At 35.1% G+C, this 25248-nt stretch overlaps 1 protein-coding gene across 8 annotated transcripts in view; it reads right to left on the bottom strand.

Moving 5' to 3' along the window:
• Window positions 1-17983, bottom strand: part of LOC108972053 (feline leukemia virus subgroup C receptor-related protein 2) — a 28077-nt gene extending 10094 nt beyond the window's left edge. The window contains exons 1-7 of one of the 8 annotated variants that reach the window (XM_018938493.1): window positions 17749-17846; window positions 14545-14690; window positions 7170-7480; window positions 5640-5757; window positions 5223-5325; window positions 4329-4457; window positions 3338-3433 (exon numbers count right to left, since the gene is read on the bottom strand). In XM_018938493.1, the coding sequence (XP_018794038.1) occupies window positions 3338-3433; window positions 4329-4457; window positions 5223-5325; window positions 5640-5757; window positions 7170-7245 (522 nt within the window). In that variant the 5' untranslated portion in view covers window positions 7246-7480; window positions 14545-14690; window positions 17749-17846. Of the gene's footprint in view, window positions 1-3337; window positions 3434-4328; window positions 4458-5222; window positions 5326-5639; window positions 5758-7169; window positions 7481-13306; window positions 13379-14544; window positions 14691-17748; window positions 17848-17881 lie in introns of those variants that run through there. The other 7 variants (XM_018938495.1, XM_018938496.1, XM_018938494.1 and 4 more) reach the window with 7 other exon arrangements.
• Between the last annotated feature and the right edge of the window lie 7265 nt (window positions 17984-25248).

The following is a 25248-nucleotide window of genomic DNA, read 5'->3' as shown; positions in this document are numbered from 1 at the left end:
TCGCACGATAAGGAATAACACCTCGTTTGGTATAGAACGGCTCGGAGAGGTCATTGCCGATTTTGACTGAGCTTTTGGTGCTGGTCAACATCAGCTTACACAGCCGTATAAGTTTTGCAGGGATACCAAATTCAGACATCGCGGCATAGAGGCAGCTCCTTTTTCCTGTCGAAAGCAGCTTTGAAACGGACGAAGAGGTGGTGAGTGTCGATTCTCCTTTCACCGATCTTTTCCAAGATTTGGCGCATGGTGAATATCTGGTCGGTTGTTGATTTTCCCGGTCTGAAGCCACACTGATACGCTCGATAGAACCTTATATGCGATATTGAGGAGGCTTATCACGCGGTAGTTGGCGCAGATTGTGGGGTCCCCTTTTTTGAGGATTGGGCATAGCACACTTAAATTCCAATCGTTGGGCATGATTTCGACCATATTTTACAAAGAAGCTGATGCATGCTCCTTATCTGTTCTTCGCCGCCGTGTTTGAATAGCTCGGCCGGCAATCCATCGGCCCACACTGCTTTGTTGTTCTTCAGGCGGGTAATTGCTATTCGAACTTCTTCCTGGTCGGACAATGGAACGTCTGCTCCATCGTCATCGATTGGGGAATCGGGTTCGCCTTCTCCTGGCGTTGTGCGTTCGCTGCCATTCGGCAGGCTGGAGAAGTGTTCCTTCCATAATTTAAGTATGCTCTGGTGCATGGGTGACTAGATCACCTTTGGGGGTTCTACAAGAGTATCTACAAGAGTCTTGAAACCTTCTGTAAGCCGTCGCATTTTTTCATAGAATTTTTGAGCATTACCCCTGTCGGCCAGCTTATCAAGCTCTTCGTAGTCACCCATTTTGGCCTCTTTCTTTTTCTGTCTGCAAATGCGTCTCGCTTCCCTCTTCAACTCTCGGGATATATCCCATCCCGCACGTGTTGTGGTCGATCGTAACGTTGCGAGGTAGGCAGCTTTTTTCTCTCCGCTGCAACACGGCACTCCTCGTCGTACCAGCTGTTCTTTTGTACCGAAAACCAATGGTTTCAGTTGCAGCTGTACGTAAGGAGTTTCAAATGCCGTCCCACAGTTCCCTTATACCGAGTTGTTGACGAGTGCTCTCAGAGAGCAGGAGTGCAAGCCGAGTAGAAAATCGTTCGACTGTCTGTTGTAACTGCAGCTTCTCGACGTCGAACGTTCCTTGTGTTTGATGGCGTGCGTTTTTTTGCTGCACAGAGGCGCGTGCGAATCTTGGCTGCAACAAGATAGTGGTCCGAGTCGATGTTAGGACCTCGGAGCGCACGCACATCTAAAACACTAGAGACGTGTCTTCCGTCTATCACAACATGATCGATCTGGTTGGTGGTTTTTCGATCCAGATACAGCCAKGTAGCTTGATGTATCTTCTTATGCTGGAATCTAGTACTACAGATAACCATATTTCGGGCCCCGGCGAAGTCGATCAACCTCAACCCATTTGGGGATGTTTCCTCGTGGAGGCTGCATTTACCGACCGTAGTGCCAAAGATACCTTCTTTGCCCACCGTGGCGTTAAAGTCGCCAAGTCGGGGCGGCGGCAGCTCTCATAAGTTCTTTCCAAGCACTCATAAAAGGCATCTTTAGTCACATCGTCCTTCTCTTCCGTCGGGGCGTGGGCGCAAATAAGCGATATGTTGAGGAACCTCGCTTTGATGCGGATTGTGGCTAGACGTTCATTCACCGGGGTGAATGATAGTACTCGGCGACGGAGTCTCTCTACCACCACGAATCCCACACCAAACTTGCGCCACTGTAGTAAATGCCACAAGGACCTACTCGTCTCTGTCCTTATCCCGTCCATCGCATTTCTTGGACGGCGGTGATGTCACCCTTTATTTTTACGAGGACATCAACCAGCTGGGCAGCGGCACCTTCTCAATTAAGGCCCCGGACATTCCAGGTGCATGCCCTCAATTCGTAGTTCTTATTTCGTTTGCCATGGTCGTCATCAAAAGTGGGGTCTCTGATCCGAGGCTGTTATTGCGTTTTCATTGGGGTGTTTTTTTACGTGGCGGGTCCCATACCCAGTGCACAACCCTATGCATGGAATGTTTCGAATTCTCACTTTAACTCGCCTTCAAACGGATGTTCTTAAGCTACCCAGAGGATACTTGGTCAAGGACCGGATGTCGTGAGCTGCTTGAGTCATATGTAAAAGAATCGTTTCTGGCCACTCCCAAGTGAATGGCGATCAGAAAACTTTCCTCGCTTGCGTGAACATCTACACATGACTCCATCCTCCTGGCGATCCTGCCATATTTATTAGATTATTTTAATTTTTTTAAATTTTTTATATCGAATTTTTTTGAAGCTTATATTTTTGAGTTCTGCTTTGAAGTGAGGTTATATGTACAAATACTCAAATAGCAAGTAAGGAAGGGCTAAGTTCGGGTTTAACAGAACATTTCATGCTTTTGCAATTTGGAAAGATCAAAGTCGGGGTTTTTAAGGTAACTCCCATACACGCTTTGTAACGAATTTCTGGATAAATCGTCTACTTTGTAACTGTCTTGAGTTCGATCACTGGATTGTTAAATAATAGTCCCAATTTAATGGCTATAAACTTATCTTTATTTCTAATTCCAATAACTTAACGCTTTACTACTCATTATCGGGAAATTCATCGTCGATTGTATTTTGTTCTCGTGTCGGTTAAGCGGAACGTTTCAAAATCCGGTATATATGTTATATAAGGACTAAGGCAAGCTTTCTCTCGATTTTATATATTTCAGGCACGAAGATACACTGTTATTAGGAGGCAGCTCTCTCTCTCTCAATTTCTTTAAAACAACTCACATATTGGATATACATATGTATGTACATACTTATATGCGTGGTATAAGGTCAACTTTAAGTTCGAAAGTCTTTAATTGGAGGCTTGTGTGGTTTTAGTCCAATTTCTCCCATTTTCGTACTGTGACGTAGGAGTGTCAGGTAATTCGGAGACTGTATTTCTAGATTCTTCGTTTTATTTTTTCCGCATAATTGTTAGCATATTTTTATAATTAACAAGCCAATAATTATCAAAATAATAAATATGCAATTATCTTTAGATCAAGAGCATATTCAACACTTTCATGAATAAGGTAGTAATCTGGACATTTAAAAGGGTAATTTTCTAAGATATCCAGGGATTTTGTATAGCTGTGTAGTAGCTTTCATTTCTGTTTTGAAACATACTTGCAATAATCAGTTTTGCATATTTATTTCCTACAACTTTACACTACCACTTCCGCAACTAAAACTGCAGTATTCGTTATGAAATAAGTTAAATGTACTCATTATGTCATAATTGAATTAGATATGTAAATACTTACTTGATTGCCAAATACTCCCACACTACACGCTGATGATACTTGATGGGGCCCAAACCAAACGGCGGCGATGCGTGCTGGTAATGACAATATGCATACCTTTAAATAAAATTTAAAAGATCACATTTTAGCTTGGAAAATAATAGTAGCAAGTAAGGAAGGGCTAAGTTCGTGTATTACCCAGCGTTTCATGCTTTTTTAGTTATATAGGGTCTAGGGCGAGTTTTCTCCCGATTTTATCCGTTTTAACAAAAATACGCTTTTTGATTTCTACACTTGAAAGGAAAGAATCAGATGGAATTTAACATTATGTTGTATAGGAAGTAAACGTGGCTGTAGTCCGATTATGCCCATGGCTCCTAATGGCCTTTTATACCATCTCGCAGATAAAATCTATTGTCTCGGGCGTATTATTTATCGCGTTTTAAGTAGTTTTTAACAATGCCTTTATATATGGACTGAACAAGGTTATCTTCCGATTTCATCCATTTTTACATTGTCGGCAAGAGTCCTAAGAATATATGTATATTAAACTTATTAGAGAGCGTGGCCACGCCCAATTTTTCAAAATTTTTTGATCACAGGTATCCTTTGCTACAGGGATTTCCTGTGCCAAATAAAATATAGGGTTTCGGTTAATGGCTTATTGTTTGCGTGACAATGGTCCGAATACGCCGATCAACGCGCGTATGAAGTTTCAAGATTTCTCAACAGACAGTCACACGGATTTCAACTCGTCTCGTCATCCTAATCACGTATACTTGTATATATATATCACCCTATATCCATCTCGCTTAATTTTAGGTGATAGATACAACTGTGAGGTGAACAAAACTATTTTAATGTATAGCAACATGTTGCAAGAATATACAAATGGTGTAATAATAGTTGTCTTAGCAAAGAATATCTATAATCTCAAAAATCTTGATTATGTCAATAAATGTAACAAATTACGTATGAATATAATATTTTGTTATGTTATGTTAATACAAACCTGGGCTAGCGCGACCATAGTCTGACCAATAAATGTGACATAAAAGAGATCCGGTTGTACAGAAAATACTTTAATCCATGAGCCAATACATGTGCCAACAATGCCGACCAATGCTGTTATCCGCAGACCCTGAAAGTAAGAAGTTAGATAAGTACAAATACGTTTTTTTTTTTTTTGCTCGTTATTGGGAAATTATATTTTCACAATTCTCAAACTCTCTTGTACGCATCATATACATACGTGCATTTTGTGTGTGTGAAAGATAAGATATTATGATACGAGATTAAAAATTAAAGATGTGTGCCGTAAGAATGACTCATTCATTAAAAAGGCGGGTTTTTAGCCAAAAACCAAATTCCTAATTTAACTATAATGTTTAATATATTTTTTTATTAACATTACAACAAACAAACTTTTTATTCAATTAGCAAAAGCAAGTTGAGTAAATTTAACCGGATATTCAAAGAACACCTGTGTAGATTTTGTATACGCAAAATAAAACAAGGTTAGGAAATTATTATTTTTATATTATTTCATATTTTAGAATAATTTTAAACTGTATCAATTTTGCAGTTTTTGGTTAAATTTTGCGTTAATATTTCATATAAAAAAAATTGTTGAAACCATTGCATTATTTAACAGCAGTATATCAGTTTTGTGTTTTAGGTTTCGCAGAAACTCAAGGTATACATGAAATTGTCTAACGTTGGAACTAAACTCAATTTTGAATAAAAAATTAGATAGATAGATAGATTAGATGAAACTATATTAGTTTTTCACAGTTACTTTTGAATATGTTACTAATGGCTGTTTATTTGTTCTTTTCTGAAGTGTGATATGTGCTTCAACCAAATAAAAAATATATTTTTCTATTTCTGTTTCATTTCCTCTTACCATTTTATCAAGAAACCAACTTCCCGGAAAAATTAGAGGTATATAAACTATCATATATATCATTGAAGTCCAATCTACCCACTTATCGTTAATGCTATAATATCTGAAAATATAATAATAAGTTAACAGCAGTATGTATACAATATTAAGCGTTACAAATCGTAGCCGTATGTTTTCCAAGATTGTTCATCAAATGCCATGGTATGTAATAATTACATTTCAATAACATAAGATGAATTTTATTTCCATAATTCGTAATTTTAGCCATTTTTGGGAGGTTTGTATACATATGTGTGTTTAATCAATAAGCAAATGTTTTTAAAATTCGTGTTAATTGAATGAGCGATTAATTCAAATTGTAGAACATTAAAACCCCATTTCATATACAATATATACCGTATACAAAAGAAAACTTACTTGACAATAATATTGTTGATAATACTGTATTGGATCCATTGAGCCGCATTTGCACCCGAGTAAAACACAAACAGGAATAAAACGACCCATCGACGTTTATAAAGTTTGATCTCTGCAACTAAAGAATTAAAAATATATGTATGCAGTACATATAAAAAAAAAATATATCTCTGATTTATATTTCTAATTTAGTATTAATATTATACCGCTTTCATACTTATAAATATACGCTATAAGTAAAAGTTTAAAGATATTAATTGTTGCTTTAATTCTTAATAACTTTATTATTTCCTTCAAAAAGCATAGTAGTGCCTTCAAAGTAGTCAGAATGGACGATATTTTTGCTACTCTAGGGCCAGGGAGCCGAAAAAAATTTAACTCTCGAATAAGTTACCACCAGACACTTCTCAGTATGACAAAAAATACTTTAACATAAAAAAACTATTTTTCAACTGAACTAACAACAAAGCTTTAGCTTAAAGTGGGCGGGCATACACGACACACATATGCGCACACCGATCGAAAAAAATCAAACATTTTCGCGAACATGGTTCAGTACACGCACAAGCCCATACACGAGTAAACCGCATGAGCACACACCCGATCGAACGCACATGTGTGTCGTGTATGGGCCTTTTTAATGAACGTGAGCCAGCATTAAATGAATGCCAATTATACCGAGCTTCCTCCCCCCAAAAAAGCGTCACGGAATACTTTAACGACTCCTAAGTGATGTTATTGCGTGGCAAATGACCCTGAGTAACCTTGACTATCTATGAACTTTTAGATCGATTTGTGTAACATCCTTTTTGCTAAAAATCAATTCAACAGGGATAGTTTTGCATTCAAAAAGCACGAGCATATTAGGGATAAATTCTAGGTTTGATACTCTTTTAAAGACGGTTCTGGTTGCCAACTCATCGGGAATTTCATTACCTTTTTGAATCTCAGATTCCTTATTTTCGGTTTCCCTTTATAATTTAAAAGCAGGCGAGTTGGTCTTAAAACTGGTTTAACAATCTGCTTCTTCAAATGTTTGTTAACGTTGTAGTTATATGATCAACAACTTACCTTCAAGTTGATCACTCAATCGAAATAATGAAATACATATTCGTATTCTCGACAATTGTATGACAATTGTTTGCAAAACTTTGTGATTGGCTCGTTTACATAACTTGACCGTCAAGTTGACTGGAAAAACGGCGTTCAAGTTCGAAAATATGTATGGTAGTAGAAAAGTGAGTGTATTATTTTTTAATCGAGTAACCTCCGCGTAAAAAAAAAATATTAGCTCATCACTCCCGTCAGAATGTAATCTATTAAATTATTGATTTGAAGCACAATAATTTATTAGATTGGTATAGTATACTAGTATAGTACTAGTATATATATAGTATAATCATTATCTCCATATAGTTACCATTACGCCATATGCTATACTCTCCTTTTGGTAATATTTTGTTGCTTTTTGATCAATTAGGTTCTTGGTAATTCCAAATTGATATTATAAATTACCTTATTATAAATTACCTTCCACATTTCCTGTATCCGAATGTTTGCTTCCAGAAAATTTTTTCAGATGCAAATCTGTTTGATTTGTGGTCATTTTAGTTTCGATACGTTTTACACTTGATATGTATTTAACTGATTTTTGTTGTTATTAAACAATGGTTCCCTTATGCTTAACATTTATTGATTGTTGAAGAAAGGACGGTTAAACGTTGGTCGGTGGTATTCCAAGATATGTTTTCACTCTTTCTCCTACTTTTAGTTATGCCCTTGCATTCAAATCATTTCAATCTTCGTGAGGTTAAAAGAAAAAATATTTGAATAAATTCTGGCTGAAATGAAAAAAAATTTATTTGAATGTGAAATTTGTTCCGAAATTCGTAATATAATTGAATTGGATTGCAAATGAAATTTGTGCCATGAGCCTTGACATGATTAAGTGTATGTATGTAAATATCTACATATATAGACTTTGAAATGCAATTTAGAACTATAATTTTGCATATGAGAGATCACGCCACTTTATGATTATGTACTACTGAACCCTCGCAAACAATTCTTTAGTAACGCGAAATTATACACGTACATACACGTCAGATATTTTTTCAGATTTGATTGTTGCACATACTGGACCGTATTCTGAATGAACATAAGGCTAAGTTTACGCATGAGGACTTTTGTCGCCCAAAGACTGGGTTTACACATTGATTCTATTGTCACTCATTGTGGCAAATTCTCTTTTTGTATCGCTAATTGCGTTCACATGAGCGAAACGAGCGAAACGCTCGTCTACAAAAACCGAATAGTGCGACAAAAGAGTCCTTGTTTGAATGTGCAAAGTTTGGGATGTTATATTTTATACCCTCCTTCAACACTGGTATGATGAATATAGTGATTTTTGTTAATTAGACTTATTTAATATTTTAATTATTAGGATATAAAATAATATAGTAAGAAAGCTAAGAGTGTCTATTATCAAAATTATAAGGAGATAATATACCAAGTATGATTGGATATCATCGTTGAATTCATATGCAGTTAATTAGCCCTTCATTACATGTTAATTGTCGTAATTTATAATGTACATCAAATTTTCTGTGGCAAAACTTACTAAGGAACTATGTTAAGATGCATTTATATTGTAGAAAAGAGTTCATACACAGTGTCAAGAGTACAATACCAATATGTATATGTAAGTAATAACAATAAATGTAATTACTCTCCTGAACTGCAATTTAAATTGAAATTGAAATGTTAGTAAACATTTGAATGAACATGCATGCATTTGGAACAAAACGAGTATGATTGATATGCAAAAGCAAAGAAATTAAAAATATTATATACATAAAATTACAAAGGGACAGTTTATCCGGGGTAAACTCCTAAACTACTGAACTGATGTTAGTTTATAACTCAATTATTGGAAAAGTAAAAACAATTAATGAACAAGTAAGGAACTCTTGCAATTTGCATTAATGAAAGCTTGGGTTGTATACACAGTGAAACTTCGATAAGTCGTAACCTCGATAAGAGAAAAACCTTGATATTTCATATTATTTCTTCGGTCCCTAGAAAAATTCGCGAAAAATGTAGTTCGATGTAACTCATACCCTGACCGACATATTCGGCGTAAGGTATATTATACTTATAAAAACGAAAATCATTATACATATTGTCACCTAAAATGCAAAGTAACGAAAGAACATTTTCGAAAATTTAGAGAGGCATGAACGAAAGACGAAATAAAATGGAACAAGAGTGAAAAACAATTTTAATATTGGTTAAAACTGGTTTATATTTGAGCGCAGAACCGGAAAATGTTGGATAAATGTCATATTATGATCGTAATTAATTAATTACGTAATCCTCAATTTCAAATTCTTTTGATGATACGTTATTTTGCATTTTAGGTGTAAAGTCAGCCGGTTTCTCGAAAATCCTGATATTAGTTATATGGGGACTAGGTCATTTATATTTCAACTCGTCTTATCATCCTGATATAACCCTATATCTATCTCGATTGGTTTTAGGTGATGCGTACAGCCGTTAAGTGAACAAAACTATTATACTCTGTAGCAACATGTTGAAAAAGTATGAAAATACATTTCTAAACATAAATATGTGTTCAAAATAAGAAATAAAACAAGTAATTAAAGGGCCAAGTTCGGGTATAACCGAGCATTTTATGCTTCTACATTTTGCAAGGATTAAAATCAGGACATTCAAGTGTTGGCAAAAATTCATATTAAAAAATCAATGAAGAAATTATAGCCTCAAATGAGATATATCTGACATAAACCAATGACAAGAGAATAAATTTTATATATTTAATTGATGTACAAGGAGGATGGAGTCATGTGTAGAAGTTAACGCAAGTGAGGAAAGTTCTCTGATCGCCATTCACTTGGGAGTGGCTAGAAATTATTATTTAACATATGACTCAAGCAGCTCACGACTTCCGGTCTTTGACCAAGTATCCTCTGGGTAGCTTAAGAACATCCGTTTGAAGGCGAGCTAAAGTGAGACGGCGAAGTATCCCCTACATAGGGTTGTTCACTGGGTTTGGGACCCGCCACGTAAAAAAACCACGCCCAATGAGAAGAAACAACAAGCATCGGATGAGTGACCCCCCTGTTAATGACGACCATGGCAAACGAATTAAGGACTATGATTTGAGGGCATGCACCTGGAATATCCGGGGCCTTAATTGGGAAGGTGCCGCTGCCCAGCTGGTTGATGTCCTCGTGAAAATAAAGGCTGACATCACCGCCGTCCAAGAAATGCGATGGACGGGACAAGGGCAGAGACGAGTAGGTCCTTGTGGCATTTACTACAGCGGCCATATAAAGGAGCGCAAGTTTGGTGTGGGATTTGTGGTGGGAGGGAGACTCCATCGCCGAATACTATCATTCACTCCGGTGAATGAACGTCTAGCCACAATCCGCATCAAAGCGAGGTTCTTCAACATATCGCTGATTTGCGCCCACGCCCCGACGGAAGAGAAGGACTGTGTGACCAAAGATGCCTTTTATGAGTGCTTGGAACGCACTTATGGCGACTTTAACGCCAGAGTGAACAAAGAAGGTATCTTTGCCACTAAATATGGTCATCTGTAGTACTAGATTCCAGCATAAGAAGATACATCAAGCTACCTGGCTGTMTCTGGATCGAAAAACCACCAACCAGATCGATCATGTTGTGATAGACGGAAGACACGTCTCCAGTGTTTTAGACGTGCGTGCGCTCCGAGGTCCTAACATCGACTCGGACCACTATCTTATTGCAGCCAAGATTCGCACCCTCCTCTGTGCAGCAAAAAACGAACGCCATCAAACACAAGTAAGGTTCGACGTCGAGAAGCTGCAATCACAACAGACAGCCGAACGATTTTCTACTCGGCTTGCACTCCGCTCTCTCAGAGCACTCGTCAACAACTCGGTATAAGGGAACTGTGGGACGGCATTTCAAGCTCTTTACGTACAGCTGCAACCGAAGCCATTGGTTTTCGGAACCAGCAAAAGAACAGCTGGTACGACGAGGAGTGCCGTGTCGCAGCGGAGAGAAAACAGGCAGCCTACCTCGCAACGTTACGATCAACCACAACACGTGCGGGATAGGATAGATACCGAGAGTTGAAAAGGGAAGCGAGGAGAAGGCGAACCCGATTCCCCAATCGAAGACGGTTAAACAAGTCGGACGAAAGCATGCCCAACGATTGGAATTTAAGTGTACTATACCCAATCCACAAAAAAGGAGATCCTACAATCTGCGCCAACTACCGTGGGAWAAGTCTCCTCAACATTGCATATAAGGTTCTATCGAGCGTATTGTGTGAAAGATTAAATCTCACCGTCAACAAACTGATTGGACCTTATCAGTGTGGCTTCAGACCCGGAAAATCAACAACCGACCAKATATTCACCATGCGCCAAATCTTGGAAAAGACCCGTGAAAGGAGAATCGACACTCACCACCTCTTCGTCGATTTCAAAGCTGCTTTCGACAGCACGAAAAGGAACTGCCTTTATGCCGCGATATCTGAATTTGGTATCCCTGCTAAACTTATACGGCTGTGTAAGCTGAGGTTGGGCAGCACCAAAAGCTCCGTCAGAATCGGGAAGGTGCTCTCCGAGGCGTTCGATACCAAACGAGGTTTCAGACAAGGCGTCTCCCTATCGTGCGACTTCTTCAACCTGCTTMTGGAGAAAATAATTCGAGCTGCAGAACTAAATAGAGAAGGTACAATCTTCTTTAAGAGTGCACAGCTGCTGGCATATGTCGATGATAATGATATTGGCATCAACACCCGCGCCGTTAGTTCTGCTTTCTTCAGACTGGACAAGGAAGCAAAACAAATGGGTCTGACAGTGAACGAGGGCAAGAAATATCTCCTGTCATCAAACAAACAGTCGTCGCACTCGCGACTAGGCTCTCACGTCACTTTTGACTGTCATAACTTTGAAGTCGTAGATAATTTCGTCTATCTTGGAACCAGCGTAAATACCACCAACAATGTCAGCCAGGAAATCCAACGCAGGATAACTCTTGAGAACAGGTGCTACTTCGGACTGATTAGGCAATTGAGAAGCAAAGTCCTCTCCACAACAAACGAAAACCAAACCCTGTAAGTCACTCATAATTCCCGTCCTGCTATATGGTGCAGAGGCTTGAACGATGACAACAACAGCGTCGCAGTCGACGTTGCAAGTTTTCGAGCGAAAAGTTCTTCGAAAGATTTATGGTCCTTTGCGCGTTGGCCACGGCGAATATCGCAATCGATAGAACGATGAGCTGTACGAGATATACGACGACATTAAAATAGTTCAGCGAATTAAAAGACAGCGGCTACGCTGGCTAGGTCATGTTGTCCGGATGGACGAAAACACTCTAGCTCTGAAAGTATTCGACGAAGAAGAAGACCTCCACTCCTTTGGAAGGACCAAGTGGAGAAGGACCTGGCTTCACTTGAAATATTTAATTGGCGCCACGTAGCGAAAAGAAGAAACGATTGGCGCGCTGTTGTTAACTCGGCTATAATCGCGTAAGCGGTGTCTACGCCAATTAAGAAGAAGAAGAATTGATGTACAAGACGCTAGAAGATAGAAATTAATGATATTACGAATATGGGGGGTAAGACCAAGGTCTAGATTTACATTATTCATGTACAGCCCTATACCATTAATAACTCATTTTAAGGTTTGAATAACGGAAATTATTTATGTGGTATAAAAAAAATTTCACATATTTTCAGCGTTAAACTAAAACATATCCCTTATTATACATACGTTCAGTAAATTTTGCTAAGGTATCTTATATATTGATATATATACTTATATATACTTCATAAGGCCAATCGGAAATTTTAAAATTTTTTATTAGGTATATGGGGATATATAAATTATTATTTACGAATCATTAAGATATCTAAATTTTTGCTCAAGTAAGAGCTTGCATGGACAGATGGGCCGACATACAGTCAACCGACTCGTCTCGTCGAAAAAAAAATGCCTATATTGAACAAAACATTTTAATTAACAGCGATAAAATGAGCATATTATTTCAATACATAAGTAAGTACAACAGCTTATCGATGAAATAAGCCCTCAATATAGAAACATATTGAATGCGAAGAGTATGTACATATGTATGTATGCATATCTTTGATAGTCGTTAGATTTAGCCTCTCTCGTATAAAGAGGTGTACAATGAGTTTATTGCGGTTATATGGTACTTATGTATGTATGTAGCAAAATGTACGTCAGTTACTGATTTGATATGCATCAATCTATTACGGTATTCATTCTTACATATGTATGTATACACATAACGGCACTTCCCTTCATATGTATGCACATATATATTCGTATTTAAACATATAAGGTGAAACACCTCAGAAAAATAGTTAATTATTAAAATTTGTTTTACGAATATGTGTGTGATATTCAAGATTATAGTTCATAATTATAATTGTTTTATTTAAGTTATTGTACAAACATCAAACAAAACTAAACTTAATTAATTAGATCTAAGATATTGGATCTAATTAAATAATATACTAAGTGGCTCAATTAAATTCTGCAACGAATGGCTTACAATGACATTAATGGAAATTGAAATCTGTATATGGAAATTCGTTATAATTGATATAATTTACAGACCCACGTTACCCGATTCATCCACGATCACTTAATGGTGTTACCTGGTAGACGTTTAAAAGCGTACTAAATAAAAAGTACATAAGCATTATTTAACGGAGTATATAAATTAAATATAATCAGCTTCGACACGTCTTATTGCCGATTACAAACTTAGAGACGTGCATACATATGTAAAGCTTAAAACAGAGTAAACTCTTACAATGGAGAAAAGAGAGAATGTGAAAATTATTTAATTTATCGTACAAACAATAAACAAACGTACACACAAATATTGAATATTAAATATTTTACTAAATAAAATTGCTTACATAGATTTTGACTAGGTAGGTCGTGGTTAAGGCGAATTACCGCCTGGCGGCATAAAACTTGTGGTTTTCGGATACTATCATGACATACATACATACATATATATATACATGCAAGTTCGGCTAAGTAACTAACAGAAAAGTATTTGCCAATTATATACATACTTATGTATATATGTAAATATACATACATTTGTACATATATTCTATAAATCAGTTATGTATCCAGATTTGAGAAACTTGTTACAATAAAATAAAAAAAATATGAACGTTTAATTGTTTAACATTACAATGGAATGCAATCAGTTTTTATACGAGTATCCAGCTTATAAACATACAAGTATTAGGGCCTTAAAAAAGTGTGGTTGCGTTCGTTCTCTATTTAAAAGCAAACGAATTTAGTCTTTTGTACATACATACATATGTATATGTTAACCGAGAATATTTGGATTAAATTTGTTTTTTATTTTTAGCAATTCGAAACCGAGCTGCTTTAAAATCGGTTCATAAGCGCCAATGTTACTGCAAAAATTGGAAGGCTACTAATTGGAAAATATCAGATCGAAATTGCAGATTTTTAAAATTTGTGTTCTATATTTATCCCAAATTATGGAAGAACTTTCATTTAATTTTTTTGTATAAACTTTCGATAGATATATATAAAAAATGTACGTCAAATAAATCGACTTAAGTTATGACTCAGTTTAAGTTTAAGGCTTAAGTCCGAAACTCATCTGGTCTTGGTATACCACCAATTTGGGACGATACGCAAAATTAATTCAATAAAATAGTGATGGTGATTAAATCTCAGAGAATACCACAATTAATCATTAAATGTTCATATATATAATATAATATGGTAAGTAATATTCCACCTTCAGTTTTTTTAACTTTATATTTTAATGAATTTAAGGTACTATTTTACATCCTTACCTCCTGTTATCTGCCTAAGTAACCATAACAGAGACCCAGGCTGTTCCTTCTTACTTGTGGTATACACAGAAACACTTTCAGCTTTTATAAAATAACGGAAGTCTGGCTTTCGTCGGATTTCGCAGTTTAACTTTTTTAATTCAAGTCTATAAAATAAGTACAAATATCTACATATTCTAAAAACTTAAACTTTTTTTGTCACATATGTATGCATTTATGGAGGATGTTAACTAATCAATATATACATATGTAAGGGAATCAGGTGTTGTTCAATTGCATTATGAAGGATAAGTGGCGACCACTTCAAACATATACGAGAGTGCACAATGGAAAGTTTTTAAGAGAACAAAGGACAAGTACGATATGTACGTACGAGTATAATATGTATGTATATCATATATACGTATGTTTATATATGTACATATGGTACATATATGAATCATTAAAAACATGTATAAATTTATTTATTCTTTCTTTTAATATTACCGTGCTAAGCTCAAACAAATTTGCTTAAAATAAGCTAGTGCTATGTATAATGATTTTACTCTGTCTGTGTCTTTAGGTATTTTTAATTCGATAGGTTTTAGTTGTTACGAATAACGTTTAAGTGAATAATTAAAGTTTTTACATAACGACTTTTACAATTTATTAATTTCTATAACAAACAAAGTAGAACTGAAGATCTGCAGAAGCCAATGCACTGTGCCCAAAAAATAAGGTTACAGTATTTATTTTGATTATATTATATTTAAGGTATGTATTTTGAAAATTCTTTATTTATTCTTCCGAATCAATTTCATCCCCTTCAAAGTAATCCCCGCTAGATGTAGTACATTATGCCAACGGATTGTCCAATCTTCGAAACACTGGTTGTAGTTACTTTCCGGGAAGGCCTTCAGTTCCGTCTTCGCTGTGGCTTGAATATCGTTTAAAAACGGTGTCCCCGGAGTGGTCTCTTAAACTTGGTGAACAGCCAGAAGTCGCCCGGCGCCAGATCAGGTGAATACGGTGGTTGCAGAACGATATGGGTTGAGCATTTGGCGAAATGATCATGTAATGCAAATTCTTTGCTCAGCAAATTTCGACATCGCAAAAAACGAAAAACTCACTTTTAGCAGCTCACAAAACGACACGTATCTCAAATACTAATGAATATTTTGCCATGAAATTTCACATAAATGTGACTGACAGTACTACCAACCCACAAAAAAAAAAATAATTCTCCAAATCCTTCGACGCGCGCAGTTTAAATTCAAATGTCACCTTATTTTTTGGGCACAGCTAAATAAGGCTAATTGAGAAGCTTTTTATCTAATCATTGATCACTAAATTTTTTTCTTACATGGGGTTCAGGGAGAATTTTCAACTGACCTGGAAGTTCTAAAATCTTTGTATTAGGTATATGTGGGCTATGTATCAACTCAGACATATCATCATACACAGATACTATTATCAGAAAACAAAGAGTTTTTCTGAATTTTAATCCATACATTACCAATTTTTCGGTCAAAAGTCAACTGTAGATATTGTAGTCCACAAATTTTGGACTTGAACAGTTTTGTTTGGACTTTGCCAATTTTTAGTTATAAAGTGACATACTCTAAACGCATTATTCGTCCAAAGTTTTATCTTGTTATATTAATGCATTCTTGATTTGTGTACTGGATTGTGTTATTTGGGAAGTAGGCGTAGCTGTAGTCCGATTTCGTCCATTTTCACACTGTAACATAAAATAACACATAATCACATACCAAATTTTGTTGAAACCGATGGGGCGGGTCTTGGAATATGTAATTTCTACTTTTACTTCTTATACCATCTCGAAGGTAAATTTATCGCACGTACTTTTTTTTATCAAGGAATATGTGTACCAAGTTTTATCAAAGATATATTGAATTACAGCTTGCACGGAGGGACAAGCTTGTGAACAGACAGATAGTCCCCCGGATTTCAACTCGTGTCGTCATCACAATCATGCATGTATGTACATTAGGGTGCTTAAAAAATTTGTTTGAATTCAGAAAGCTTTAAACTTTAAAAGTTTCTGCAACAAAGTTTGATCATCTCAATTAAACGATTAAATGTAGTGATTTGAAATTTAGAATTTTTTCAGTAATAATTAAAAAAAATCTGAAAATAATAATTTTTTCGCGGGAACTTTCTGCACATGTGATGGTTATTTTTAAGAAACGAGAATCCAGTGGTGAAATTTTAGTTTGAATGAAAAAACGAAAATTCATATATTAAATGTATGTGAACCTAAAAAATAAATAGCGACCCTATGCAGTTAAACTACAGCGCCTGGTTGGAGGGAGGATTTTTGTTTTATCAATCACTAACATTGGAGGGGGTAAGAGTTGAAAAAAATTCAAACAATTTTTCAAGCACCCTAATGTACATACATACATATATAGTATTTATATAAAGCTATACTTATTTATCTCTATTAGTTTCAGTTGATACCTATGTACATCCGTTAGATGAACAAAACGATTATACTCTGTTGCAAATGTATAAAAATTGAGCTGGAAGGTAAATTTTAAATTTTTAACGAAATATTACCCTTAAAATTTTAACGCTTCCGAAAAGTACTTAATGTCTCCATTTACCCGATATAAGCTACCACTACGGCCATTAAAGTTTGTGTATAAATTCAATAATAAATTTGCATGAAAACAAATGTTGTATTTTTTATTGCGCAACGAAATCGTGTGTTGCTTCAATCAGCTGTAGGATTGATATAATGCGTTTCAATAACTACAGTTGAACATTCAAAGTATGCATATACATATGTACATATATACATACATATGTACCCAGTTTATAAAATTAAATAATAAATTGAATGATTGTGCGGAAGTGCTAGTAAATCTCGAAATATGTAGTATTTTTATGATGTGTGAACAAGTAAATTAGAAACTTGCGAATTTTGATTTAAGTGATTTATGTACTTTTTACAATGATACCAAAAACATAATCATTCAATATACATATGTTTCGATAATCTGCTATTAAAAGCTTTCTAAAAATTTTATTCAATCAATTATGAACGTTATGATTCTGACAATTGTACTGGATATTATTTAAAAAAAGACATTAAGTTTGGTGACTTTCTTTGCCTCAGCGAACTTATCAGGCAAGACATKGACGTTTGGTTATTGGCGAAAATATTTTGTTAGTTAATGTGTTTACTAATGCACATACATTTGTATACAGCTACCGAATTCTGTGCATCTGAAGACGAAGAAACACAGAGTGTATATCAAATATTTTCGGATACTACTTCCTTAATGTTATTGTTTCTATTATCACTTAAATAGTAGCCCAAATCACTAACACTTTATAATTATAAATTTGTAGAGAGTATACTTAGAATTTGTAAGAATTTGTCGCTGCTGCAATAGTAACTAACAGTGTGCAACATTATTCTCGATTGTCGACGTCGTACTAAAATTTATTCGCATGAACCTAACTATTTGTATTCATGCTTTTGGCGCCACCTACAGAGCACCGGGTAAATCTGTTAAAATAAACTTATAAAACGAGTATTAATGTGAGTGAATGGAATGAGCTGTCAAGCGGAAGCCACTGATTTCACCGTAAGGCCACAGATGAGAGAATTGTGTTATATTACCTTTTCTTTGGTCCAGCAGAAATATCAATAAAAGCACAAAACAAATTTAACACTCTCGAAACCATGATGAGCAGCATCTTTTTTGGGGTTGATTTTCCGAAGCTTTGTTCGTGAACTTTTCTGGCTAAACAAGAAATATTTGTATGAGAGTGAGAGTAAAATATTGTGAAAGCGGTAATTCTTCTGTCAAATTGTTTGTTTACATTTTTGCTTTCGTTTACCTATTCTGAGATTTAAAAATTAATAATTAGTTGAATTTTAAATCTGATTATATTTCGATAGTCTATCATTTCGCGACAACGCTCTAAAGTTGATTGAAAATATAATATGACAAAAATTTTGGATAAGTACTTAGTACATATGTACATATGTATGTATGTATATTCAAATGATACTTTAAGGTACACATGTATTTAAATTCATTTATCTAATATAACTATACCACATTACTATTTTGTGTCATAAACACAGAACTGGCAATTCAAAATACACATGTAATTGTACGAAAATAGTTAAATGAACGATAGCCTTCCCTATTATTATTTTCTACAGCTTAACTTACACGGCAAAAAAAGTTCACAGCGCAAGTACAAACAAATTGAAATAACTCAATTGGGGTTGAGGTGCATCGGTGGTTAAGCGAGGTAAATATATACACCAATATTATTATAATTCTTCTTAATTGGCGTAGACACCGCTTACGCGATTATAGACCAGTTAACAACAGCGCGTCAGTCGTTTCTTCTTTTCGCTCCGTGGCGCCAATTAGATATTCCAAACGTAGCCAGGTCCTTCTCCACCTGGTCCTTCCAACGGAGTGGAGGTCTTCCTCTTCCTCTGCTTCCCCCGGCGACTGCGTCGAATACTTTCAGAGCTGGAGTATTTCCATCCATTCGGACAACATGACCTAGCCAGCATAGCCGCTGGACACCTACATTCTTACATATGTATAATTATGTATAGCAGCTTCAATGTTTGTAATTTGACAGTAAACCTTGTGAACTTATTGAATAGTTCAAGAGACATTTGACGTTTTTCGAAAGAAAGTCTGTTCACACATTCTTGAGTATTCACACATGTCGGGAAACGAAGGAAGCAATTTGTTAATGTAAGATTCTTATACTATTATTTCGTGTGCTGTATCAACACTGATTTTCGGGCGCTTTCTCAATGTCTGGTAAACAGCCGTCTGTCAGTTAAGTAAAAAAATAAAAATAAAAGTTTCTTTGCCGAAAGAAGGAAACTTGGTTCAGTTAATCACAATTTAACTAAGAGATGGCTGCTAGCCAGACATTGAGAAAGCGAGCTGACTTTATGTTGAAATTTCATCACACATGAAAATTTATCTCGGTTGTGTAAGACTCTGTTCACAAGAGGGCAACATAGTCGAATGCTTATTTAGTCGCCCTTCGTAGTGTAAACGTATCCCAGCGGGATAATGGTTCACCGCTTACAGTTTTCTTTGAACAATGCATGAATATGTAGAATTCTTCGATACTTGGTAATGCATAAAAGTAAGCTATGTTGCTAAATTCTACAGTGTTCATATTCACAATGAAGTAAGTACATGAAAATCGTTACAATACAATAGTAAACAACAAATACAAATTGATGAAATAAAATGTATAATGTAATATCTCCATTATTTCGTCACATTGTCAATCATTTGAAGAAAATTTACAGAGAGTTGGTTGTGTTATGTTAAGCTGCTATTTTAATTAAAAATTTTGTGTTTAAACTTTGAATTAAGAAATAAAAGAATATTCTCGAAAATGCATATGAAGGTTAATAAAAATTAAGAAAAAGAAGCACTTTAATGTGCTACTATTTGGTAAGTTTTCCGTGTTTTTATCATTGAAGGATATTTACAATTATATACGGTGTCAACTTTTTAGCTTAAAAGAAAAGGATTCCTTTTATACATATGTAAATACTTATTTTCATAACGAAATATAAATGTACATGCACTTTCATAAATAAAGCAAAATTAATATGCAAATTTTTCTGTTCTACTATTGACCTTGGCATAGAAAAATTATTCGTGAACTATGGCATCGAAGAATTCTTCGTCCCTATGGTAAATGAAAGGGTGATCTGTTACTTTTCGTAGGACATCGCCGTCTTAATTTTCATGGGTCGGAGTAAGCGATACAATTATACTCTTGCAACTTGCAAGAATCAAAGCCTGGGAAATATCTAAAGATGAAGAACGTCAACCAGAAGATTGGAATCTAAGCATTTTTATATATACACATATTCTATATAACTCATGCACTGACCGAAAAATTCGTCATTGGGAATTGGGGCAGTGTCGACCCAATTTTATCAATTAACTATTATCATGATACATACTAAAAATATTCCCTGGGTTTCATTAAGGTACCTCACATACAGTTCGACAATCCTGATATTGGTTATATGGGGCTAGGTCAAGTTTTCACCCAATTGCATCTATTTTAGGCATACAAATATGTAGTTATGAGTTAAACATAATTTTCATTGAGATAACTCAAATATTTTTATAGGGAATATGAATTTAAGAAGAATGCTACGTACTAAATTTATCGTATCGAGACTGCTCGGTCGGGTTCAGAGATATGTGATTTCATCATCACTCCCATAAAGCCTTCTCATATTATTTCGGAGGTAAATTATAACGCCTCAAGCGTATTTAGTTATTGATTTGTCCTACTGTTAGTAAGTTTTAACCGTGCCGTTATATAGAGTGAGCGGAGTTATCAGTAGAAGCCCTTGTAAGATACATATTAGATTTCAACTTGTCTCATTATCCAAACTGATATGTTCTAACCGTTAGGTGAACAAAACTGTTATACTCTGTAGAAACAGATTGCAAGAGTATTAAAATAGCATACCTATTTATAAAACATTGTATTAGAACGTAATTTCGAATTAGCTTAAGAATATTTCAATATAAATAGTATATGTTTTATTTACTACACAATATCGAGACTGGCACCCGGTGTTTAATAAATCAATATCTTTAAGAGAGCTAACTCGTTTCTACAGAAAATATCCAAATTGCTAAATATCCACGTAACGGGGCATCTCGACAGGATAAAATTTATACATAGCATACTAACTGTCAAACCTATTGCTATTGCCATTGCCAAATCTATGTATGTGTGGGCATTTGCTTTCATAATATAATCATTTGCGCAAAGGCGTAGGTAGGTTGGACCTGATGTAGCGCATGCTTTGAGCTCTTGAAACATTTATTTTATCATTAGCGAAATGCCATCGGGTAGGTAGCTGATGTAGCGCACGTTTGAGCTCTTGAACTCCTTAAATCTTTTCTGTGGAAAATAAAAAAAGATAAAGATCCTGTTTTTTTTTACGAAATGTATTTCTGGGAAAATAAGAAGTCATATTTTTGGACTACTATAAAATAATTGCGGCATACATTTAATATACCAATTAAAATAATAAAATGAACAATGATATTTTGATTTATGGTGGTGAGTTTGAATTTACATTGATGTGCTGAACACATAGAGAGCGACACGACATGGCAGCACGACAGTTGACTGTAAATGGCGTCGTGAATCCTTCTACATGAACATTTGTAAGAAGGCAGCGATATAATAATGGCCGGCATGTACACAAGACAATACAGCTGTTTATTTTGCATGTACACAATTTCATTGTGGCCATACTAATACCAGGAAAAAAGGGATGTCCAACTTATTCCAGTGTGAGAACGCTTCAAAATTTTTTTTATATCATTTTCCACTATGGCCCGATTGGACAAAACAATAATTTTTAGGCATTTAAATTAAAACACCCAACATTTAGTACGAATTAAAATTATTATATAGTGGTTAATTAATATATAGAGAAACTATTTCGATACCCAATAAAAGGATTTAAAATTTTTAGCTCTCAATCAATACATGTTTTTAATAACTTTCCATTGAAAATAATACTATGATGCTTGACATTACTAAATGTTTCATTAAATGCAAAATTATTTCACAATTTCATTTAATTTTCATTCTTTTACATTTTTTATAAGGGGTCTTGAACAATGCAACAAATTCCTCCGTTTACATATGTTTTTGGTAAGATTTCAATCTGGCCATCGCTTATTTCCAACTTTTGAACTTTGACAACTAATCGAGTTCAGGAGGTTTTGACGTTTAGCAATTGCTTTCTCACTTCCAGTGAGAGAGCTGTTGGACATCTCTTTTTCTCTGCTAATTTGCCGACGACAGTAGAGTTGACAGTAGAGAGGAGTGATGCCACTTATATGTGAAATGTAAAATTGTTCACAGCTTTACAAACCTGACATTATTTTACAAAGAGAAGCATAAAATAGCTCTGTTACATCATTTATAATAACAATAGATAATTTAAAACAAATAAATTTACCTATTTACTTATTGTTTGCCAGAAAAATTTTAATTTTAACATTATTTTACAAATAAAAGCGTAAAATAGCTCTGTCACATCATTTATAATAACAATTGATAATTTAAAACAAATAAATTTACCTATTTACTTATTGTTTGCCTGAAAAATTTTAATTTGAACAAAATATTAAAATTTCATTAAAGTGAAAGGTGTCAGTAGGGCAACAACTTAATTGTGTACACACAAAATGGAGAGTTGTGTTGTTTTCTGCACATGTCGGCCATTGTTAAGTCGCTGCTTTCTTACAAATGTTCATGTAGTAAGATTCACGACGCCATTTACGTAGTTCACTGTCGTGCTGTCATGTCGTGTCGCTTTCTATGTGTTCAGTGAAGGAAACAGCAACATTGCACAAGGGAAAACAATAACAACTACGTTGTCACTACGGAAGGGCGGCACGTCGGTGACTATTTGAAGCATAAAGGACGTTGACAGCGATGACGAAACATCTTTGTGATATTAACATCAGTGGTGATAAAAGGCATTATTCATTCTGATGTGCTGAACACAATGCTCGCGACAGACTGCAGCAGCACGACAGTCAACTGAAAATGGCGTTGTGAATCCTACTACAAGATCGTTTGTGAGAGGGCAGCAACATAACAATGGCCGGCAAGTACACAAAACAGCGCAGAAGCATTATACACATCTAGATGTGTATAAGAGACAGCACTTCCAGTGAGAGAGCTGTTGGACATCTCTTTTTCTCTGCTAATTTGCCGACGACAGTAGAGTTGACAGTAGAGAGGAGTGATGCCACTTATATGTGAAATGTAAAATTGTTCACAGCTTTACAAACCTGACATTATTTTACAAAGAGAAGCATAAAATAGCTCTGTTACATCATTTATAATAACAATAGATAATTTAAAACAAATAAATTTACCTATTTACTTATTGTTTGCCAGAAAAATTTTAATTTTAACATTATTTTACAAATAAAAGCGTAAAATAGCTCTGTCACATCATTTATAATAACAATTGATCTGTCTCTTATACACATCTAGATGTGTATAAGAGACAGGGATTCGATAACGCCTGAAATCTCGATCACTTTATCATGCGAGAGTATAAAATGTTCGGTGACACCCGAACTTAGGCCTTCCTTACTTGTTTTGTATAAGAATGTTCTTCATATTGTAGAGTAGATTGAAAAATGTTTAAGTAATGTAAACACTTTTATTAACAGATTTTTTTCTATCCCCGATGATAACAGCGTTCTTCATTATGGATATTGAAAATGTAGAATGTCAAAATGTTTAATTTTAGCAATTGTTTGGTATGAGAAAGTTGGTTGATATAGCTTTATAGTTTGTTAGATATGCACATTAAACTTGTTTTAGGTCGGGTTCGCACCCATTTTTTACAGGTTAGAAAACAAAAGTGTCTCACTTAGTACGATTCATTGTTCCAGATTACAGCATTGTCTATTAATTTACGATTTAGTTATGGCAATTTATACGCTTTCGATTAAATGTATTTTGTAAGTGATTCTTACAAATTAAAAACTTTTCAACTGCAGATGGGCCTCCAAACTTTGATGTCTTGTACCAAATTACAGTGTTTGTTTCCAGTCATATGGAATATAACTGATCTCATCATCCTGATCTTTTATATACAATATGGAATATAACTCATCTCGTCATCCTGATCTTTTATATATGTATGTATATGTATATCCGAGTACATGACGGTTCCCTTTAACCTAGGTACAGTTAGGAGAAGAAAACAATTATACTCTATTATTTTGGCAAAAACAAAAAAAATTTTTTTGAGGGTTTTACTATAAAAAATAATTTTTTTGTGTCAGTTTTTCTTATGACCTTTTAAATTTTTTCCTTATCTTGATGTTTTTTCGCTTGGTTGTAAGTAATTTTTTGGTTTTTTTTTTTTTTTTGGTTTTGCCAAAATGTTACAACTAAGCGAAAAAGCATCAAGATAAGGAAAAAATTTAAACATTAAACGACAGTAGAGTTGACAGTAGAAACACTGTGGAACATTTTTTTTTTGTTTTCGCCAAAATGTTACAACTAAACGAAAAAATTTAAAAGGTCATAAAAAAAACTGACACATACGAACGCCAAGCCCTTTGAGGCTTTACTATACTGACCTAGTACCATCACCCTGACTTGGAATTTCTCACCCCCCACATTAGCTGTTGTACTGTGTGAACAAAATATTAAAAATTCATTGAAGTGCAAGGTATTAGTATGGTCACAACGAAATTGTGAACATGCAAAATGGACAACTGCGTAGTTTTGTGACCATGCCGGCCATTGTTATGTTGCTGCCCTCTCACAAACGTTCATGTAGTAGGATTCACAACGCCATTTTCAGTTCACTATCGTGCTGATGTCGCGAGCATTGTGTTCCGCACATAAAGACGTAACTAACAGAAAGGGAAATAAAGATAAATAAGTGGAAACGATAACAGTATATGAAAATAATGGGTATATCATGCTATGGCTACGAAGTTAGCAGTGACGACAATTACGTCCAAAGCAGATGCGGCAAAAATACCACCGATAACATTACAATAGCAACAACGGATCTATTTACATTACCAGTTGCTTTTTCCCCAGCAATAGCGATTGCGTGTCGCCGGTATGTCATTTGCAGTTCCTCCATTGCTCCAAAAG

Source organism: Bactrocera latifrons, unplaced genomic scaffold, assembly GCF_001853355.1.
Source record: "Bactrocera latifrons isolate USDA-ARS-PBARC rearing strain unplaced genomic scaffold, ASM185335v1 scaffold_373, whole genome shotgun sequence".
In the NCBI taxonomy this organism is placed as follows: Eukaryota; Metazoa; Arthropoda; class Insecta; order Diptera; family Tephritidae; genus Bactrocera; species Bactrocera latifrons.
Note: the sequence above shows the minus strand (reverse complement) of the source record. Positions and strands in the feature narration are given on the sequence as shown.